The sequence below is a fragment of the Cebidichthys violaceus genome, unplaced genomic scaffold (assembly GCF_023349555.1).
Source record: "Cebidichthys violaceus isolate CVI_PGR_0920_01 unplaced genomic scaffold, fCebVio1.0.p SCAF_17, whole genome shotgun sequence".
In the NCBI taxonomy this organism is placed as follows: domain Eukaryota; kingdom Metazoa; phylum Chordata; class Actinopteri; order Perciformes; family Stichaeidae; genus Cebidichthys; species Cebidichthys violaceus.
Window position 1 is genome coordinate 7,488,662 of NW_027176340.1, and position 20,508 is coordinate 7,509,169.

The 20,508-nt window shown below is 45.7% G+C and overlaps 1 protein-coding gene across 3 annotated transcripts in view; it reads left to right on the forward strand.

The window, feature by feature from the left end:
- The first annotated feature begins 796 nt into the window (after positions 1 to 796).
- The window catches only part of cbfa2t2 (CBFA2/RUNX1 partner transcriptional co-repressor 2), a 35,720-nt gene continuing 16,008 nt past the window's right edge, over positions 797 to 20,508 (forward strand). The window contains exon 1 of one of the 3 annotated variants that reach the window (XM_068712428.1): positions 797 to 1,135. In XM_068712428.1, the coding sequence (XP_068568529.1) occupies positions 1,108 to 1,135 (28 nt within the window). In that variant the 5' untranslated portion in view covers positions 797 to 1,107. Of the gene's footprint in view, positions 1,136 to 5,567; positions 5,645 to 14,461; positions 14,887 to 20,508 lie in introns of those variants that run through there. The other 2 variants (XM_068712430.1, XM_068712429.1) reach the window with 2 other exon arrangements.

Here is a 20,508-nt window from a genome sequence, read left to right on the forward strand (position 1 = left end):
GGGGGACCGTGTTCTCCACAGGCACAGAGGCGGTAGCTGATGGCTCTCCTTGGCTCTTCTATAGCAGGAGCAGTAGGTAATGACTCCTGCCTGCCACGGTGGACCTTAATTTGTTATTGTAGCAGAGCAGCTGTGCGGCATGCTGCAGAGAGCAGGTGGCAGCCTGGCAGGAGTGGAGGATGGGGGGCTGGAGGGGGAGGGGAGGAGGGGGAGGACAGGAGCGTGTGGCATATGTGGGGGGGGGGGGGGGGGGGGGAGAAGATGATGGCGGATGTGTGTGTTGGGGGTGGTACAGCTCACAATCTTCTCAGCCAGCACCAAATATTATGCTTGTAAAGAAGAGTAACACGTGAGACTGGATGGAGTCCAGATACGTGTGTGTGTGTGTGTGTGTGTGTGTGTGTGTGTGTGTGTGGGGGGGGGGGGGTTCTGGTTTATGAAGCTCAACAGATGACGCACACCAAATATTCAACTTTTGTTTGTTGACTTCATGCGTGGTCACATTGTGCAACATTTTAAGTCCTAATGTATCCTTTGGGGCCTCGAATTATCAAGTTCAATCCATCATTTTTGTTGTGTTGCACGGGCTCTCCCCGGCTTTGCTTTGTCGCAATGACAATTGGAGGAGGCGCTCAGACTGAGGCTATAGGGGGGGAAACTAAATCAATACGGTGACAACAAGTCGAGGTCATAAACGACTTTGCTCAAGGCAATGGAAGTGCGTCTGCTGTGAGGATTATGCGAGCTGAGCTCTGGTGTCCTATTGTTGCCGCTCGGAGTTAATCATCGCAGAGACACAGTCTCCCTGCTGTACACGGAGCGTTATTGGCTTTCTGCTTTAAATGCTGACAATTAGTACCGCCCACTCAAATATTCACGCTCGCGCTAAAGAGAATAGATTACCTGATGCATTACGGTGAACCGGATCGATCGTCTCGGGCAGATTCCGTTCCACCTTATTCATTTCTAAAGAGTTTTTAACAAGTTCTTTGTTTTGTTTTTTTGCAAACCACAACGTCGGAGAGAAACTGTAGGAGTTATTAAACAGACTGATCGTGTCAGCCATTATTCTGCAGAGAGGGACGACAACTCATAAATACGAGGAGAATGGTCGGAATGCCCAGTGCTTTAAATTGTAAGTAGACTTTAAATTAAGCCTTTTACACGCTATGTTAAATGAAGCATCACAGCGACTTGAGTTGCTTTTTCCTGACGTCATGTGCGCACAGGTGGGCTGTGTAGCACCTGTACGCAGCGACGCACCATGCTGAGTCAACGCAAACCATATGCGCTTGATCTCATTTATTTTAAATGTTAAGCGCTCATAATGAGCCTATATATATATCTAGGCTACACATTATGGACCCTATTATTGTCAGGTTCCTCTCCCAGAGAAGACCTTTTGAATGTGTTACTTCAGATCATATCCAATCATTATAATGACCAAACAAAAACTCAGCCATCCCTTTGTCCGCTGAGATCCTACGCTCATTAGGACCCATTGAAGAGTGAGAATAAACTATGCATAACACACACTCTATTGGACGCATTATCCCTTATATAGCCCCCACAAGACAGCTATTATGCTCCCATTTGATTGAAAAGTAGCTTTCGGGTTTGTGTGTCTATTCAGTAGAGGATTTGGAGCCCTTAATCCACCAGGCAAAGTTTTTTCTCTCTCTCTCTCTCTCTCTCTCTCTCTCTCTCTCTCTCTCGCTCTCTCTCTCTCTCTCTCTCTCTCTCTCTCTCTCTCTCTCTCTCTTCTCTCTCTCTCTCTCTCTCTCTATTTCCACCATCTGGACTTTTTTTAAGACAAAAACACCAGGCGGTGTGAAACCAGGCTGGAGCTGCTGCTTGATGCCAGGAGGAGGTTTTTTTCCCCTTTTTGTCTGCGTTTTTTGTTGCCTGCTTTACATCAGGGTTCAATAGTACAGTCCTGCAATACAAGTGGGGTCAGCAGGGCCCGGGTGCATGACTGTAAGCTCCCCTTGTGTCCCTGCGACTCCCATCGGGACTCCAATTGGTCCCCAATTCCCCACAGAGAAATAAATAATCGCATGACAAAAGACTGTAATGCTGATGGTGATGATGATGATGATGATGATAGTGGTGATGATGATTGGGCTGCAGTTGCCACCAGGGAGCAGCAGAGTGTGTTACTGTAATATGAAACTGTAAACACGATGGATTCTGGGTTTTGAAAGCGATTCCTGTTTTGGGAAAGTTGGTTCCGACTTCAACCCGCAAAAAGAATATGTGTGCTCCTCTGTTTTTACCGTAATCGTTGTTTAGTCGGGGGTAATTTGATGCTTTTGCAGAAAGCTAAATAGCCCTCTGGGAAGCTGAGATGCTGTGTGTACACACTGGGAGAAAATGTGTTGAAGAGCATGTCGGCTCAACATTACTCACACTAGTCAATCATTTCCATTCACCACTGATTCAATTAGCCCCACTCAAAAACATGTGGATAATTTGGAAGCCCCGATCATTTTCCCTTTTGCCTTTTCCCGTCTTCTTTGGGGTGGGTTATGGAGTCAGATTCCAATCCTCTGACATTAAAAGGGGAAATAAACGACAAAAGGGCCCTGCAGGTTCGCATTAGAGACCTAATTGGTTTTGGCTTGAGTGTGCTGTTAGCATTGCCAGACGTGGGCCCTTTGTGTTTTGCCATGTGGGAGAATTTGCCCGTGCTGGAGGTAGATAGGAGAGGAGCCCACAGATCTTCTCTGAGTCATCCCGGCACAGTTTCTTGTCTTTGTGGGCTGTTTGGATGCGTGAGTGTGTGTGTGTGTGTGTGTGTGTGTGTGTGTGTGGGTGCGTGCATGGATGTGTGTATGCATGTTAAGTGTCATTTCAGGTACGTTTGTTGAAAATGTACTCAAATGCTGCATGGTTTTTTTCATGCGCTTGGCTGTGTTTTTGTAATATGTGAGCGCTCGTGTGTATTTTGTGTGCGTCAGGCTGCAAGCCCAGTATCCTTCTCACTCCCTCTGGTCTCTGCGTGGGTCTTTTCCACCAGCACTACCACCTGTTAGTGTTTTACTCGGGGCCCAAGGGCCACAATGACTGCAGAGCCTTCCAGATTTGCTCATCAGATCGGCTCCCGTTACCTCAATCCAGGCTCCCATTTCCCATCGCAAGGGACCGATCTCCCTGCACTCTGCAGTTTAGCTGAGTCAAGACGGTGTGCCGATGAATTTGTTTGAGCTGAGTTTGATTTATGACTCAGGAGCGACAACATTTTTTATTGCATGGCATGGATAGCACTTTAGTGTTTGCAAAATGTGGTCTTAGTGGGAAAGGAGATCTTTTAAGACCAAATTTACGGGGTCACTTTGTTGCCCAGTGCTCCACATGTGAGAACCACAACAAAGAATCCGCCATCTTCTGTTCGAGTAATAATTATATGTGACCCAAGTGGCTATTTAAACATGCATGTGCCGCACATCTACTGTTAAGGATTGCATGCTGTGAAAGTCTGAGATTTAAACGAACCCCTAATTGTAATGAAACGTTTACTACCCAATGACAGGAAGAGGAAATATATTATCTCGGCATCCTATTATCAAGCTCCCTTGTGTTGAAGCCCAAACCACTGCAAACAGCATCATCAGTCGTTTCAAACAGATAGGATTTGTCATGTTCCGTGTTTCGTGAGACATCTGAGCTTTCTGTCCCATTGTCTGTTTCCAATTTAGCACACAGTGTTCCCCTGTCTGTTACTTCAGACAGTGTGGCAACCTGAAGCAAAGCTTTAAAAAAAAGAGATGAGTGACCGAACAGTTCAAGGAGGGAGGGGGGGGGCAGTGAGAGAAGGGGAGTAGAAAGGGATTAACTGTCAGGGAGAATGTGAGGCTAATTGAAGCCAGTTTTGCACAGCTGTTTCTTGTTGCCGTGCGGCACTGCACGGAGCGGCTGTGAGGATGGGATCCAGATGTGATCTTGCGCCGAGGATCGCCCGCCAATAAGCAATCCTCAGAAATACCAGCCGCACAGGAGACGAGGGCTATTAGAGCGTCCGCGCTCGCCCACCCCCTGACAAAACATCACTTCTCCGCCTCTGAAAGATAAACCCAGCTCGGCGCTTTTCGCTCGTGATTACAGGTCTCGGCTCGGCTCCCCAGCGCTGTTAACACTGTCATTTTGTCCCACTGCCAGCCACCGCCATGGCCCCTGTATTCAGGTGTCAGTTGGTAGCGTAAACATTGCTTTGACACATTTGACTATTCCAAAAAGACGTCTCGCACGGTTTTGAGAGTGGTTTTGCATATTTGTCACATGGCTTTTGAAAAAATTCAGCCAAATGGGATAAAAGCCTCTTTTGTGTGTTCTTCTGTGTTTCATTTAAATCATCACGGAGGAAAAAAAAAATAAAAAATCATGTATCCTTTATCCGGATGGGGGCAAGCAGGTCCCAGGATTGTGTGCAGGCATTTATTCGGTCTTCTACTCTAAGTGGAGGAGTTATTGGCTGGGAACAAAAGGGCCCAGTCACTTCAGAGTGAATCAGAATGACCAGGCAAAAAAAAAAAAAAAAGGCCTTTCACCCCCCCCCTTCCATCATTTCCCACTTGGCTCAGACAAAGAGGAGTTAGCATTGGTTCCCCCTTTTCTCCACGCCTTCGGTTTCTCAAGCGCGTCTTTCTCGCCTCCTGTTTCTGTCTGACGTCCGGCCTCCCTCCGCCCATCCCTCTTTGTCCCCCACCTCTCTGTCCTCGTTCCTTTTCCGTCTCCATTCATCCGCCCCGATCCTTCTCTCCATCCCCGCTCACCTCGTCTCGGCCGCCACGCGGAGAGTCCAACTGCAGCTGGCCGGTCACTGCGCAGAGGAAAGAGTCAATGTTTAAGTCAAGCCTGGCGTTGCCTCACACATAAAATAATGATACCAGTCACTACCACACATACAAGCTTATTGATTAAACAATGGTATCGGATTGGTACTCGGTATTGGCCAACACCCAAAGCTCAGGTTTTGCTATCTGGACTAAATCCGGTCGGATCGGTGCAATAGATGTCATTCGCCAGTAATATTTCTCTAATTATGAGCCGAAACACATGTAATGTTTGTGTGAAGCACATGTAACAAGCAGCAAAGTCTGGACCCAGATAATGACTGCTTCACATCCTGACAGATAACAATGAAGATTATGTGTGGCCTTGGTCTAGTCTCGCTTTATCAGACACACAAACACACAGTGACTGTGACAGACGATCGTAGCCTTAGCCAATATCAGTCCCGAGCTCTCAAGAGTCAGTTTTATGATTTTTATGACTCTTGTCAAGTTCACCTCATCTGTCCCGTCTCTGATTTCCCTCCTGCTGGGCCTCGTGCTGTCACAGAACGGGACCTGCTCTCTTGCTATGCACATAAACTCGCGTTGCACTCGCGTCTGCTCTTGCTCCCAGGGTGGAATGTGTTCTGTGTGCTGTTGTTTATGTGTCTTGTCCTCAGCTGGTGGCTCTGCTTGTTGTCTTTGCTGGTTTGTTCCAGGAGAGCACTGCAGCGACATGTCATGCCCGTGGTGGGTCTGCAGAGCAACAACAAAGCAGGTGCTGCCACTGTCTCCTGTTGTTCTGGTTGGAGATGTTTTGTACGATTCGCTCCGCAAAAACCAGACAGAGACCATTTTGAAGAAAGGAGGAGGTTTGTTATGTCTTGAAATGGAAAAAGAACCAGAACAAGTAAAATTGTGAATACATCACACACAGCTTGAGGATTGTATTGCAACATTGACAAGCCCAAACATCCCTGAGGCTTCACCTTGGGAAATGCCAACACATGCCTCTGATTGTGTGTGTGTGTGTGTGTGTGTGTGTGTGTGTGTGTGTGTGTGTGTGTGTGAGAGCAGATCCAGCCCGTTATCTTCGTTCAGCTTTAATTGTGCCCTTCAGAAACCTCAGAAAGTATTACACGCACACATAAACACACACAGCAAGTAAAGCCTGGAGGCTCTATCTGTGCCGGGCCAGGTGTTCCCGGCTCCGCTGCCAGATGAACCACCTGCAGATCACAGGTGTGGCTATCGTCAGGGAAGAGAACAACACAGCTGCTCCTACAGCCTCAGGGAGAGAGAAAAAAAGAGATTTGGAAGGTTTATATAGAACCAACCGCTGGTAGCATGAAGCCTCACACACTCAACAGGCAAAAGTACAAAGTATAAAGTTACATTATATCGTAGGTGGTGTTGTCATCGCCTGCCGTTCAGTAAAGACAACTTTCCCTCTCTTAGCCTGCAGACAACTTTCCCTCTCTTAGCCTGCAGGCCATGTGCTTTTAATTGAAGCAGCTCGGCGTGATGGCTTCGACAAGAGTGGGCTTTGTTGTGAACCTTGACACAGCATGTGATTATAGTCAAATTGAAATTAGAAAGACATCCATGCTATTGTGTTCTATGGTTTATTTTTGTGGGTCCACTCTTTTAAGGCTCAACTTTTTTTGCACTTATGGACAACTTTGTCCATAAGTGCAAGACATATGAAGTCAAGCTGCTAAAATTGAGCGCTTCTCTGGTTATGAAAAGTGAAGCCAATGCGAATGTGCTTTAAAGTTGCATTCTTTCAAATAGCCATCAGGGGGCGACTCCTAAGGTTGCAAAAAGAAGTCTGATTGTATAAAAGTCTATGAGAGAATTATTTTTCTCAATTAATTTATTACCTTAATAAACATTGTAAACATGAGTTTATGGTCTCAATCGCTTGTTTCAAGTCTTCTTCAATATAGAATGATTTTCATTAAATAGACAATTCAGCAAGATATGCCCTGGGGCGTGGCTACCAGGTGATTGACAGGTCGGTATCACAGAGTTGTCCGGTTTGGGTTTTCTCCGTGTTTTCAACATAGAACGTTTACCCTTTCATATCAGTTCATGAAAGTTAATTGTAACATTTTGATCACCTAAAAATGTCTAATTCTACTTAGCTCCACCCTCTCATCTCACTTCAGGTTGCAAAAAAAAACAATATGGTGATGGCCAAAAACCAAGAGGATGATGGCTAAAATGACGAATTCAAAACCGTAGTCAACTAACCAATGGATGACAACGTCCACTTGTTATGTCTATGGCTTGTCTTCATAAGGTGACACCCTCTAACAAGACTTGAATAACATATAAGTGATGTAATTAAAATGTCATGTTTTGGACTATGATTAATTCCCTATAACAAAGGTGGCAAAGTCACAACTCTTTTACTGGCCAGCTGGGAACAATACACAGTAGGCCTACTGTCATTAAATTAAAGCCTGTTGTACTGAGAGGAATGTCCAGTGCATAGTTACTCACTGTATGCGTGTGGGCTTGTCCACATCTTAGCGAGCACGCTCTCTTTTAACACACAACTTCTCCCAAACATAGAGTTGTTTATGAGCACTATCCACTTTTTATGTGCCAACAACCGGGTGAGGCTGGCAACTTTTGATCCGCGGTACCATTTTCCAATTAGTGAAATTGCAGCATTTAAGGTTTAAACTGTGAGTGCCACAGATGGATATCCCTGACAGCGTATCTGGTACATAAGTTAAACAAGAGAGAGCGGCTGGAGGGACTTTGAAAAGTGCGTTGGTTGTTGAATATCGTTTAAGGGGAGTTATTGGTGAGGAGGGTTTGGCGTCTGGCTACGCACTTGGCCTCCCTGTGTGGAAACTTTAGGAAGATGCAGCCAAGTGAGCATGAGACCCACCGCTCATAAATTTTAAGCACACATGCAGCCACTCGCTCACTCTCTCTCTCTCTCTCTCTCTCTCTCTCTCTCTCTCTCTCTCTCTCTCTCTCTCTCTCTCTCTCATACCAACACACTAACACTTACTTTCCCTCTCGCTCATAAACACACACTCACACATGCATCTCTCTCTCCCTCTCTCTCTCTCTCGCCCTCTCCTTCTTATATTTACTTGTCTCTATTTGTCCCTGTCTTGTGTTTACACACATACACACACTCGCTGCGCCCGAGAGCAGCCGTGTGTCTCCCCTCTGTGCGCCGAGTGTAACAGGAGATCTGAGGGTTTTCCGTGGGTGAGTAGGCGGGTCAGACCTTGCTTAAACTAATGGCTCCCAGCAGTGTTGAATAGCCAGACACACTGGAGCCGAGGCCTGAGGTTTTGGAATGCCACCGCCGGCTCAATGCCTGCCTTTCATCGGCACAGAGTGAGGGAGAGAAAGAGAGGGAGTAAATACGAGAGCGAAAGGAGGAGGAGGAGGAGGAGGAGGAGGAGGAGAGAAGGGAAAATACGGGACCCATTTGTTTTGGGTGATATGAGGATGCCTGAAAAGGAGGGCACAATAGTCGTGGAATTGATGGACGGAGGGGGGCAAGGGCGGGTCGGTGGACTGTGGGGAAAGAGGGGAGGGGAGAGGCGTGTTTGGGCTAGTGGGATGTCAGGAGGGGGGTAAAGTACCAGTCAGTGGTTGTTTTGTGTCAGAGCACCGTGGGGACCCCCCTCTGGCCAGCCACCCATTTGTTTTTAATGTCCTTAGAATGAGTTGTGAAGGAGTCTTGAAGAAATTAGTAAAGGATTTGAACTGAGGCCATGTCCAAACTTATGCAGATGAATTAAATGTTTTTTCCTGCTTTATGCACCTCCATCTTAACTACGTAAGCGTTGTTGAGCAACAAAAACATATGTAGGATGTGCCATAAAAAGGGAATCATGGCATAATTTGTACAGTTGGTGGCTTTGATGTGCCAATAAATGTGGAATGGCAAGAAGAATGGTATAGCAAATGTTTTACCCCAAAACTCACACACTACGTGAGCCATCAGTGGTGCATGAGCATCAATTTGTTCAACATCATCAACATAACTGGCTAGAACATCAGCTAATGCCAGAAATGGAAGCGTAACACTGATACACAACAGGCAGCGGCCCAAGTGTGGCTTGCTTCAATGTCACAGGACCGTGCCGTGTTTACGGATCAAGTCAAAACTGCCGCAGCTCGCTGAGCACGGAGCGGCTGCCGCAGCTTTCCATAAACATTGCACGGCAGCTCACCGCAGGCCGCCGCACAGCCGCCGCTCAGGTGTGTTTTCTCCATAATTCTTTCTAGAGACCAACGTCATAACAAGAACGCTGGCGGTGTGGATTGCCCTTAAGAAGCCAACTTCCTGACGTCTCCGTCCATGTCTGTGTTTGTTTTTACGTCACAGGATTACACAAGGGCATGCATATGTATTTAATGCAGAGTCATAGATGCATCTTGCCGTATCTCTCAACACACCCATGATTGGTTTCTTTGAACCACAGACTAAGCGACGACAGAAAGAGTCACAGAATTAGAGGCTTCGCCCTGAAAACTAAGCCTGTGTCGCCAGGCATGTTTGTGAGATTGTTTATCCATTCAGCCACATTGCTTACCAGAACCATTTTGTGGTTTGCCGACTGCTTTTAAAAGGTTCCCTGTGGAGTTTTAGACCTCCAGTAGCTCTATGGAGCTGGTTTTTTTTGACGAGTGGTTCCCAATTTGTTTACAAGCGAACTCCACAAGGCCGCTTTGAATAAAAGTTGAATAAGAAAAATAGATTTTAATGTTATTTTTCCATCGGTATTTCAGAACGATGAAGAAGAAGCAAAAGCGTGTGTGTGGGTGGGTCATGTTCTAGGAAACCTCATGTTTCCCCTCGCCATCCGCCAGTAATGCTTTTTAAAGTCCTCTGTCCAGAAGCAACACATACAGTAAATCCGCTTTTGGCCTATATGGCCTATCATTTATCTGACCCTGCGGAGAGAAAATAGCCCTCATCGCTACCGAGAAGCATCTCATTTGACCAATTTTATGTAGGTTTTTCTTTTTTTTTTTTTACAGTAAACGGTCCTCCAGACAGACATGGACCTGGAATATGACGTGTCCCTATTAGATAAATATGCTGTAGAAGATGTAATGGAAAATGTGGCCATGCGTGATCAGACAGGGAGATCTATGGCTGCATCAGATTAGGGAACATCAGGAGTCTGAACAGCGATGCAGGGAAAGCGGGGAAGGAGAGGGAGGGGAGCCATGCTGGTAAGATGGTTACAGAGACGGGGGGAGGGGGGGGAATAATGATGCGCCTTGGTGGGAATAATAGCAAAAACGTGGATAATTAACCAAACGAGAACTTCGTATTCGATGGTCAGAAAGAGAGAGGGAGAGGCGTCCGGGTATGTGATAATATAATAAAGGGCCCTGACATACTAAACCAATGTTGTTTTGCCATTTTTCGGCATTTCCAGGCATCGAAAGCAATATTTATTGCTGTGCGTCCGCCACTGTTGACTCCAGTCTGCAGTTATTGGCAGCCATTTATCCTATTCAGCAATTTTATTGGTCGTTAAACCCAGCAAAACTGATTCAACCCATTTGGTGTGGTTTCTTCTTATTTTTCGGCTCTACATTTTCTCCATGCATACATGTGGCAACAGTCTGTCCATCATTTGTCTTTGTGGTGGTTTCAACTTAATCATAAAACATAGGTCATCGTGAGGCAATGCAAAGCCAAGTCTGTCTTTGTGTGTGCTAGTTCTCTGAGCTCGGCGGATCCTCCAGAGATCTGTGGCCAGTGAAATCGAGGTCGGAGGGAGTTGGACCAGAATTAGCTGTTCTGGCTCTCTTTCAACACTGTAAGACCATAGAGAAGCTTGATAGCTGATAAGGCCGCATTCACAAAATGTCACAAAGATTGACTCAACTGTGTGAAGTGGGAAAGCTTCTGACCGTAGAAAAGCTGTGGCTGGGTAAAGAATACAAAAGCAGCAGCACAGGATGTTTTATAAACATCGTTTTACACTGAAACTCTCTCTCTCGCCATGTGTGCGTTATATTGCCATATGAACATCTATGTCCTTCTATGATTCCAGTTGCACAGTTTGTGTTGGAGGCAGAGTTTCTCTTTTCTTCAACACCCAGCGGCGCCGATGTGGCCTTTTGCCAAGGAGACCTAGTTTCATCAGAGGATATCTCACAAATATCCTGGTCCGGGCGGTACCAGGCTCATCGGGTCAGGGGCAGATTGTGAAAACCCGACAGTCTTGTTGTCGGTGGCCATAAACTCAGGGTTCGTTTTCAGTGGACCAGTTGGCAGAGTAGAAACTCCGTGGTTTTGCAGTCATCCGCGAATGCATCATGTTACCCAATCTAATATTTGCATGCATACAAAGTATACCATAAACCCTTGAAACGTGTACCTTCTTTTATTGCGATGATTTGCTGCTTCCCTTGGCTCTGGTGATTCATTTTGCGTTGGTAAATTACTTGTTGCTAATTTAGCCTCTTTACCTGTTGCAAGACGCCCACGTCAGTAGAGCCCCTTGTTGTTGGTTTGCTGTGTCGCTGTCGTTGGTGTGAAAGCCCAAGCTACCCAGAGTTAATGACACCCCCTTTTACAGAGGCAACTCCCATTCTCAGCACATGCAACACTCCTGTGTGCCGTCCATGCAGCCATGGGCAGGGTCCATTGTGATGATAATGGCCCCTTAGAAAACACAGATTTAACTAGAGGCACATGTGCATCCAAGGATTCAGGAGTGTAAAGACAGTGGTAAGTTTGTTGTCAATTCAAATTTAGTTTTCTTGTGAGATATCATTAGGCTGAAGCCACTATACTTTTTACTTACCGGTATGAAGAAACTAAAAAAGTGCTCACATTTTACACAAATTACATGATTGAAAAATCAATGCAAATGCTTTTAAATGAGGACATCCACACATAATAGACTGGGCCTAGAAACCTAGAAAACTGACTTTGGTGATTCCTATCTCCTTTACTCAATCCCCAAGTCTTAAAATCCCCTATTCCTTCTTGTCCTTCTCTCGTTTTTTTTTTCTTTTCTGTCCTCTCTAAAAAATGCTGTTTACTTTTTCTAAAAGTGGAAGTTTGGCGAGGGAGCGTGTGAACAGAACCAGATGCTGCAGACTCTCTTGCTCTGTCGCTCTCTCTCTCTCTCTCTCCCGCTCTTTATCTCGCTCACATACACACAATGGCAAACAGCTGCGTGAGGCTTCAGCAGCTACAGTAAAAAGGAATCCATACACTATGCATACATAGTATTGTATGCATGTTATTGTTTAGTCTCCTTGTTTGGGAACCGTCTCGACAGAAGCAGCTCAGACATTAAGGCCAATATGCTTCAAAGTGCTGCAAGAGACCCTTGAATATGTGAAAGTGACCTTTCTGGTGATCACATTTGGGAAAGAAAGAAAGTTTGCTTAGGGCAATTAAAACTCCGACCAATTGAAGCAAATTCCTTAAGACATCCCCATTTTTCTCTCGCAGATTGGCCAAAGCGATTTGTTTTCTGGTACGCAGCCTCTACTTCTTCTATTCTGTTTACCGGAAAATTCAAGCCATGCGCAGACGATACCGCCAACTTGTGACCAGAGTTCGTTCGCCACAAACCAGTTGATAGAAACGTGCCTCATTTTTTTTTTGCAACATTTAAAAGTTAGAATTCTTATGCCGATTGAATTGAAACTTGGCTAATGACAACCAGCTGCTCGCATTTCCTTTTAGTGTGAGCAGAGACTCAGAACACTGCTAAACCAGTGCACGGGGCTGCACTGCTGAGGGGCGTGTTGCCTCAGGTACCGGCGGTGAGACATGTGAAATACGATCCAGGAAGTGCAGTTGAAGTAACAGATTAATGCGTTTAAAGGCTTAGCGGACGCCTGCTAAGCCTTTAAACACGTTTTGACAGCATTTAGACTAAACAATGAATAGAGAGTAGTTGATTGCCGCAAACTGAAAACTATTTCTCATAGTTGCGCCCTCGGTGTCGTTGATCATATGGCCGATTTGCTTTTGTTTCAAAATAAGATGATTAGAAACTAACACGTGACAGCTGGGGGGTGCAAAATTCGATGAAATTGCGGTACTTAAAGGGAAGACTGTTGGTGAATGAGTTCTGTGGTCTATCAGCAATGACATTGCTCATCTTCTAAAGCTATTGAATGATACATTGAACCCTTGTCCCATATGTCTTTGTGTAGAAAGGAAAAAGGTCAAATCAGACAGGATTTAACTTAGCTTTCAGCCTGTGAAAGGATTGTACTGAGCGTGCTCACTGATCTGCCACCTGAAATCACACCTGGGTTTTAAACTAAATCTGCTAGTAGCCTTTGTCCATCAGTAGTGTCAGTTGCAGCTCATGTGCTACAATAGCATGTGGGTTACAATATGAGCGAGGCCTTCCTCATTTCTCCATCTTTCCTCCCTCCCTCCCTCCCTCCCTCACTCACAGCCACCTGGCCCTGCCTCTGAGCCTGCTGGCTGACCAGATGCACCCTGAATAAAGCAGGCCTGCAAGGAGAGAGGAGGGGAACTAGAGGTTATTATGGGTGATTACTCAGTCTATATCTAGATTTCAACCCATAGAAATTTTCTGTGTGCTCACAAACAATTAGATATCACATTATTGCAGCTTTTACCTGTGTTCCTTAAGGGCAGAACGAAAAAAGAAATAAGCCTTTAAGTCATCCAGTGCTGTTCATACGTGTAAAGGGCAAAGATAAGGGGCAGCACCTTCTCCTAATGAACTGTTTGTATTCATCCGACACCATTTGCTCGTTTGTTTGCACAGTGAAGTGCCTGTGGATTGTCACACGTTGATCATGTTTTCTCAATTGTCGGTTGTCTAATTAAAAACAGATTAATGCCTTATTTACCTCAGGCGTACACCGAACTGAGCAGCATCCTCTTTACTTTCCGGAAGTAAAGTGGCGGAGTGAAGAAAGCATGCAGGCTGCCGCGATTTCAGCCAGGGCCCCATTGTCTCAACCCGCATTGTGTCTGCAGGAGCACTTGAGCGGTGAGGCATAAATCAGGCAGTGATTTAAGTTTAACTCAGTGAGGACGGAGCGCGAGGGGACGAGAGAGTAGAAGAAGAGGAGAGAAGAATAACTCATTCAGGCTCCTCAAGTGTCCCCCCCCCCCCCCCAAAGGGCTGGCTGGCGAGGCAGCGCTGAGCGGCGCATTAAGGAGCTGAGACAAAAGAGGGCATCAATGAAAAAGCCGGGAAGGAGGGGGGGGGGGGGGGGGGGGGGTAGATATTATGAAAACATTTTAAAAGGAGATCCCTCTCTTCTCTTCAAGGGGTAGAGGGGAGGTTGATAGGGAGTGGGGTTGCAGAGGACCCCCCCCCCCATTTCTCACACACACACACACGCACACACATGCACGCACACACATTTTTGTCTCTCTTGGCACAGACTCTTGTTTAGCCTTTAGGTGCCAAAGCAATTAGTTATGTTAATTGCAGGGGCCATTGCCGGTGAATGCAGCTTGAATAGAGCCTGTCAGCAGCGGATGATTGGCCAGGATCCACGGGGGGCGGGGGGGAATGGGACGGGAGGAGAGGGGAGGGGAGGGGAGATAGGGGGTGGGGGTTTGTGACGTCGCCCATGAAAACAGAGGAGAGGACAGTGTGTGGGGAAAAACGGGGGAGGAGCTAGAGCGGAAAGAGAGAGAGAGAGAGAGAGAGAGAGAGAGAATGAGAGGGTGGGAGGCTCAGAGCTTGAGAGAGAGAGCGCAAGGGCGGACGCAAATATACCGAGAGAGAAGAGATTTGAAGAAAACAAACACAGCAGCAGAAGGCAGATTGAGGGCAGGAGAGAGTGAGACAGAGAGAGTGAGACAGAGAGAGCTTTCACCCGAGAGAAGGAGAAACGACAAAGACACAGACAGAAAGTAAGAGAGAGTAGTGGCAGCGTTTGCGCTGGTCTACTCGGTGATCCGTCTCCATCTGGGTGCCATCTGTGTCTCTGGCTCTGGCCTTCGCCACACTGGAGCTCACATATGTGGGAATGCAAACACATGCCTGACATATGAAGGCGTGGAGTCACAGACAGAGACAAAAAGGAAAGGATAAGAAAGCAGCTGACTTTCTCCAAGGACTGAGGAGTGGACTCTACTAGAGTGGAGGTAGGAGAGAGGAGAGGGGATCTCAACGTGGAATTTGTGTCAGCATTTTTCCTGTGTGTATTTTCCTTTATTTCTATTTGTGAGTGAGTGAGTGAGTGAGTGAGTGAGTGAGTGAGTGAGTGAGTGAGTGTGTCTGCTTTTGCAAACACTGCATTTAAGTGTGTGTGTGTGTGTGTTCCAGCCTAATTCCCAGAGCTGTTCTGTACTGCTGCACAGATGGTGCCTCATCCTTTCCTCTTATCTCTTCATCCTTATCTACTGAGGTGGAAGGGATGCATTTGTCTGCCTGCTTTCTTTACCAGTGGACTTAAACTTCTGTTGCCATATGGACAAAATACTGATTGCTCTTGTTGTGGGTGCTTTTATATGGTCATTTCCTTTGAGATGAAATGTCTCTGCATGGAGGTAGTCTAAATGTTCCACTTCCTTTTTCTGTTTCTAAATCAACTCTGCGGAATTTCAGGGTTTGGCATAATGTGGTAACATCCTTAGCAGATTTTCTTTTTAAAGGATGCTGTGGCCATCTGAGGTTTCATTATTTTCCATATTTTTTTTTTAACTTTTCACCTTTTAGTGAACACTAAAGCAGATACATTCCCAGGTTTAGCAGCCAAAACATGGAGCCATCTGTTGTTCCTTTATTTTTCATCTTGCCCCTAATCCCCCCCCCCCCATTTGCTTCCATGTGTGGCAAGCAGAAGAAATGTCAAATCCACCTGGAATGATTATATGAGGGAACAGACCTCTTTTTTCTTTCTTCTCCCAAACGTAATACTTATATGTAATATATGTCATCTTGTTCAGCTGTCCATTTGCTCAGATAGTAATACGTTTTTTTCCAGAGCAGAAGAAAATAGGTAAAGAAGACGTGTGCATCTGTCGTACAGTAGCCCAGACATATGGGAAGAGGATGGGGAAGTGCTGTCTCTGCCTTTCACGCTGTGCCTACATGTTACACAAGACAGACATCAGTGGGAATGTGGATCCTAACAGTGCAAACACCACATTGTTATAATATAGGTAACTTTCTTTTTTTTTTAATTATTTTGACCATGTACCTTTCAGGAGAAAAATCTTGTTTTTTTGTGCGCGGAGGGAGGAGGTGTGTGAGGGAGCAGCAGACAGAGAAAAGGCAGAGAGACCTGGCTAGTGTTTCGCCGGTCCAGACCAGTCCATCGGGGAGATAGGAGCGACTAACTATTGGCTGCACAGTCTCAAACCAGAGACCCCTGTCTGGTCTGCTGGACACTGTCACGCTCCTGACAGCAGCCGCTGTTCTGCATCCGTGTGCAAGTCTTGTGCGATTGTGCGACGACCGAGGATGTGACATTTATATTGCTCCGAAATTGTATTTCGCCTCCACTCGTTCCTGTCAGGCAGTGGCTGTGTTTGTCGTGGACTCTTGTAGCTTTGAAGTTTTTGATAGCGCACTTGATATGTGCGTGGTTGAGTCTAAGAAAGCGTGTGCATGTGTGTGCCAGGTGTCTTGTAGACGTTGTGTCTGCCGAAGTACAAGGTTGCTTTCCCCCTTTTCTTTCTGACCTCCCTCTCAGCTGTGGGTTTATCAACTCAAAGTTTAGTAATAAATGGGAGAAACAGACCACCGTGACCCTTGCTCGCCATGCTATTATCTTAAGAATTCATGCACAAAATAGCCCCCCCCCCCCTATTTTTTTTTTCAACACACACATGCACACAGAATAGAGCAGCTGCGTCAAGATGCAGGAAGTGCTCTATTAGTTCCAGTGGTGAGGACTGTGATATCTGGCCCCAGGGGTTCAATGAGAGGTTGTGTGTTTTGAATGTGTGCGCTCGCTTATGTGCGTGTGTGTGTGTGTGTGTGTGTGTGTGTGTGTGTGTGTGTGTGTGTGTGGACATCAATGGGTTGGGTCATTTAGTCAACAGAAACAGCTCAGTCACTACAAGTAGCGTAATGAAAGATTATTTCATCACGAGGAGCATCTCCTGACAGTATAAATTGCTGTGTGTGTGTGTGTGTGTGTGTGTGTGTGTGTGTGTGTGTGTGTGTGTGTGTGTGTGTGTGTGTGTGTGTGTGTGTGTGCAGACGCGTATCTGTGTCAATGAGCATCTAACCACCTGCGCCCCCCCCCCATCTCTCCTATTGTAACCCCATTGACACTGTGGAATCCCCTCTCCTTGTGCTAAGTGCATGAGTAAAGGTCTCTTTCCGGGGTCTAGTGACTCTCTACTGGCCTGGGAGACCCGCTCAGTGACCCAAGACAAGAACTCTTTTTTGCTGGGCTTGTGTGGTCTGAGAGGGGAAGAGTACCAGCGCATTGTTAAAAGGCTCTAAAATGACCTCAGTCGAATTCTTCAAACAAATTGATTCAAGGTCTTAAGTTCTGCGTAAATGCCCGAATAATACAGCAAATAAAAAAATATGGGAACATTTTAAAGTTTAACTTGTTCTTAAAGCTGCATGAACCTTTTTTTTTCTTTTCAAAAATAACAATCTCACAAAATCACAGCTGCTAACACGTTAGCTTACTCACTCATCCAGCAGACATGGATCAACATGAGCGCCCCACTGGCTACCGAATGTTAGCCTTTTAGCTAATGTTTAGTGCACCGATTCCCGAGAAAAAAAACCATCTGTGTCTTCAGCTTGTGAGCCAGTACAACTTTCTTCATTTATTTGTAGCATATATTTGGTTTGTCTAGACTTGTTGGCTTGAAATTGTGAAAAATAAAGGGGTTAGATGTAACTTGCAGTCTGCACAGAGGTATCACATTGTGTTGTTTCTAAGTTTGTTCAGCAGTACTAGACATTACACAGAGTTATTTGAATGTTAATATCACAAATATTATGTCAGGATGTCGTTACCTTGAATTTTCCAATATTTAACCAAGGAGACACAGATAAACAGAAGGGACATTGGCGTTTTTGTGAGCATCTGCGAAAAACCGAGGCAACAGGAGGCATTTAGACTTTCCTGGAAAGACTGTTATTTTCCAATTGGAAAAACCCAAAAGGCAACAGTTGATACTTCAGAAGACGTGCAAGAGCAACAAAAAATTGTATACGCTTGTGCTGTTAAGTGTGTGGGCGAACACGAAATGGGTGTTGCAGCCTCTCTGCATGAACTGTCTGTCATAGTCATTATTTCTCTCTTCCTTTCCCTCTTTCTCCTTCTGAGAAAGCGTGGATAAAAATGTTTTTGTTTATTACAAAAAAAAGAGACTAAAAACTCACACCCACACACACTCATTGATACTTTCTTGTCGACAGTTTTATGTTGCACCAACATTATAATCCTACTTTGCTATCAAGAAGAATTGTGTATGTTATCAAGACATGACCGTCTAATAATAAACTCTGTGTTCTTAAACACATATGCTCAAAACCACACAATGTGCACAACAGGCCTCTGCCCACACGTTCACAAACATACACTCATCCTCACACACAGCTATCTCCGTCTCACTCTCCTCATTGTTTTGTGCACAGCTGGCCTCTTTGTTTTACTTATCTGTCCCTATCAGCGGTTGCTGAGTTCTGGGTCTGTCATGCAGCTTGGGCTTAGCTTACACACAGCTCTGTTTAATGGACTCCGTGGACCATACTGTATCTACTGCTCAGCTTTCATTCACTCCATCCCCAAAACCTAAGTCCATGCGCGGGTAAAGGATTATAACTTACAATACAGTAAGGCTTGTAGTTCGAGCTTGTGCTCAGTGTGACAACCGGGAAAGCCTGATCAGAGAAATGCCGACATTTCACACAGTGATATACCTCGTGACATGACAGAAAGTGTATCTCCAAAACAACTTGTGTATGTCCATGAACCGCCATGCTTCATGTCTAGAAACCTCGACTCTCTGCCCACATGTTCATTTGAAGTCTTTTGCACCAACGCAAACACAGTGTGGGTCAAGCAAGGCTGTGTAAATGTCTTCAGCATGGCCCGTGGTGATAGCAACATCTGGTTGGACCTGAGCCCAGGCCATTTGGCTGTCGAAGCCTCTGACACCTGGTCTGAAACAGGCCGTTCTTAATGCTTGCTTTGTTTTGTCATGTCAAGAGCACGTATTTAGTTTTATGGACTACCGTAACTTACTGGTTCAGAGTGTGTGCCTGCGTATATGTATGACGCCGAAGTACGGAGCCGAGGAGCAACGGTGTTTGGCCTGGCTGCAGGTTAAGTTGATTGTCTGGGTTTATAATGGATAGGAGCTATCCAGTCTTAATCCTCCAGACACACATGAGGATCTACATCTTCACTGCTTGTCAGGGGAGCTCTATAAGTCTGTTCTGTCATCATATAATTCTGTTTCACCCTGAGAATACACATGCTGGGGGGGAGAGAACAAGGGCAACATAACTTAGTTTTAATGCTGTCATGTTCTCAAATAGCTGACTGTTTTTCTCTTTGCAGTCTTAGGTTTAAAGACTCAGCAGGCTCAGGATGATTGATGGGCAGGCTAACCAATTAGTTACGGAGAGGTGAGAAGGGTTGTAACCAGATAGGCACATAATCTACTGCCCCTCGGTGAAGGGGGTGTGGGAGAGTCTGCTTAAGTGTGTGTGTGTGTGTGTGTGTGTGTGTGTGTGTGTGTGTGTGTGTGTGTGTGTGTGTGTGTGTATATATGCGTCTCAGCTTTTGTGAGTCGAGGTCATGATTGACAGATTTGAATTGTCTCCGTTTTGCCACAGTTGTTATTTGGGTGGGTGTGTGTACACGTGCCTTAGGCTGGCCATTTCACACAGGTGTGTGTGTCACTTCAGACCTCTCTCCACTAAGCCGATGACAAACCCAACACCTGGTACACAAGGCCAGCACACACACACACACACACACGATGACACACATCCACTTCCAGCTCTATCCCTCGTGGCTCAGCTGTGTGTGACGCAGGCGTGTGTCTGGATTTAAAGTTTGTGCCACTCTGAATAACACACATCCGTTTGACCCGGTGACGGTGGAGCCTGTAACAGAGGCCGGCTACAGCTCGACAAGTGTGAGTCTTTGTCAAATACATGCAATTTGACTTTTCTTTGATTTTACTCTACATACGGGCCTCCTTGCCTACTTGTAATGTTACGCTGGGACATAGACTGGATCTAGAAGTAATACAAGTTGACAACTTGGATGTGCTGCTGTTGGTTGCTATTTATTTTCTCTAATCCTTTACAATGTAGCTCTATGTTATGGTTACAATTCTTACAATAACAGCAGCAGCAACGACACATGGTGAGATGACTTATCTTTGACTTTTGTGTTTTGGAGAATAAAGTCACTAACTTAAAAATCACATCCAGCATATTCTCCCTGCGGTCTGACCTCATGCACACGTGGACACTGTTCCCTTCTGGCTGTCCAGCGTCTGCCAAAACTTTTCTCCCCCCTCTGCTTCCAGCATCACATCACTGCGCCTCTTTTACTGCTCATTCTTAGTTTTTATGGAAGACGTCTGCCCGCCTTGCTGTCCTCTTTTTTTTCTCTCTCTCTCTCTCTCTCTTGCTCGGCCACTAAGTACATTTCCATCCCTAGGTCCCTTTTTCACGGCATGTTATTGTACTTATCTCAGTGAGTGACAAAGTAATTTCGTCTCTTGCTGTCACAGGGAAATGTGGTGAGTTCATTTCAGGAACATGTGTGT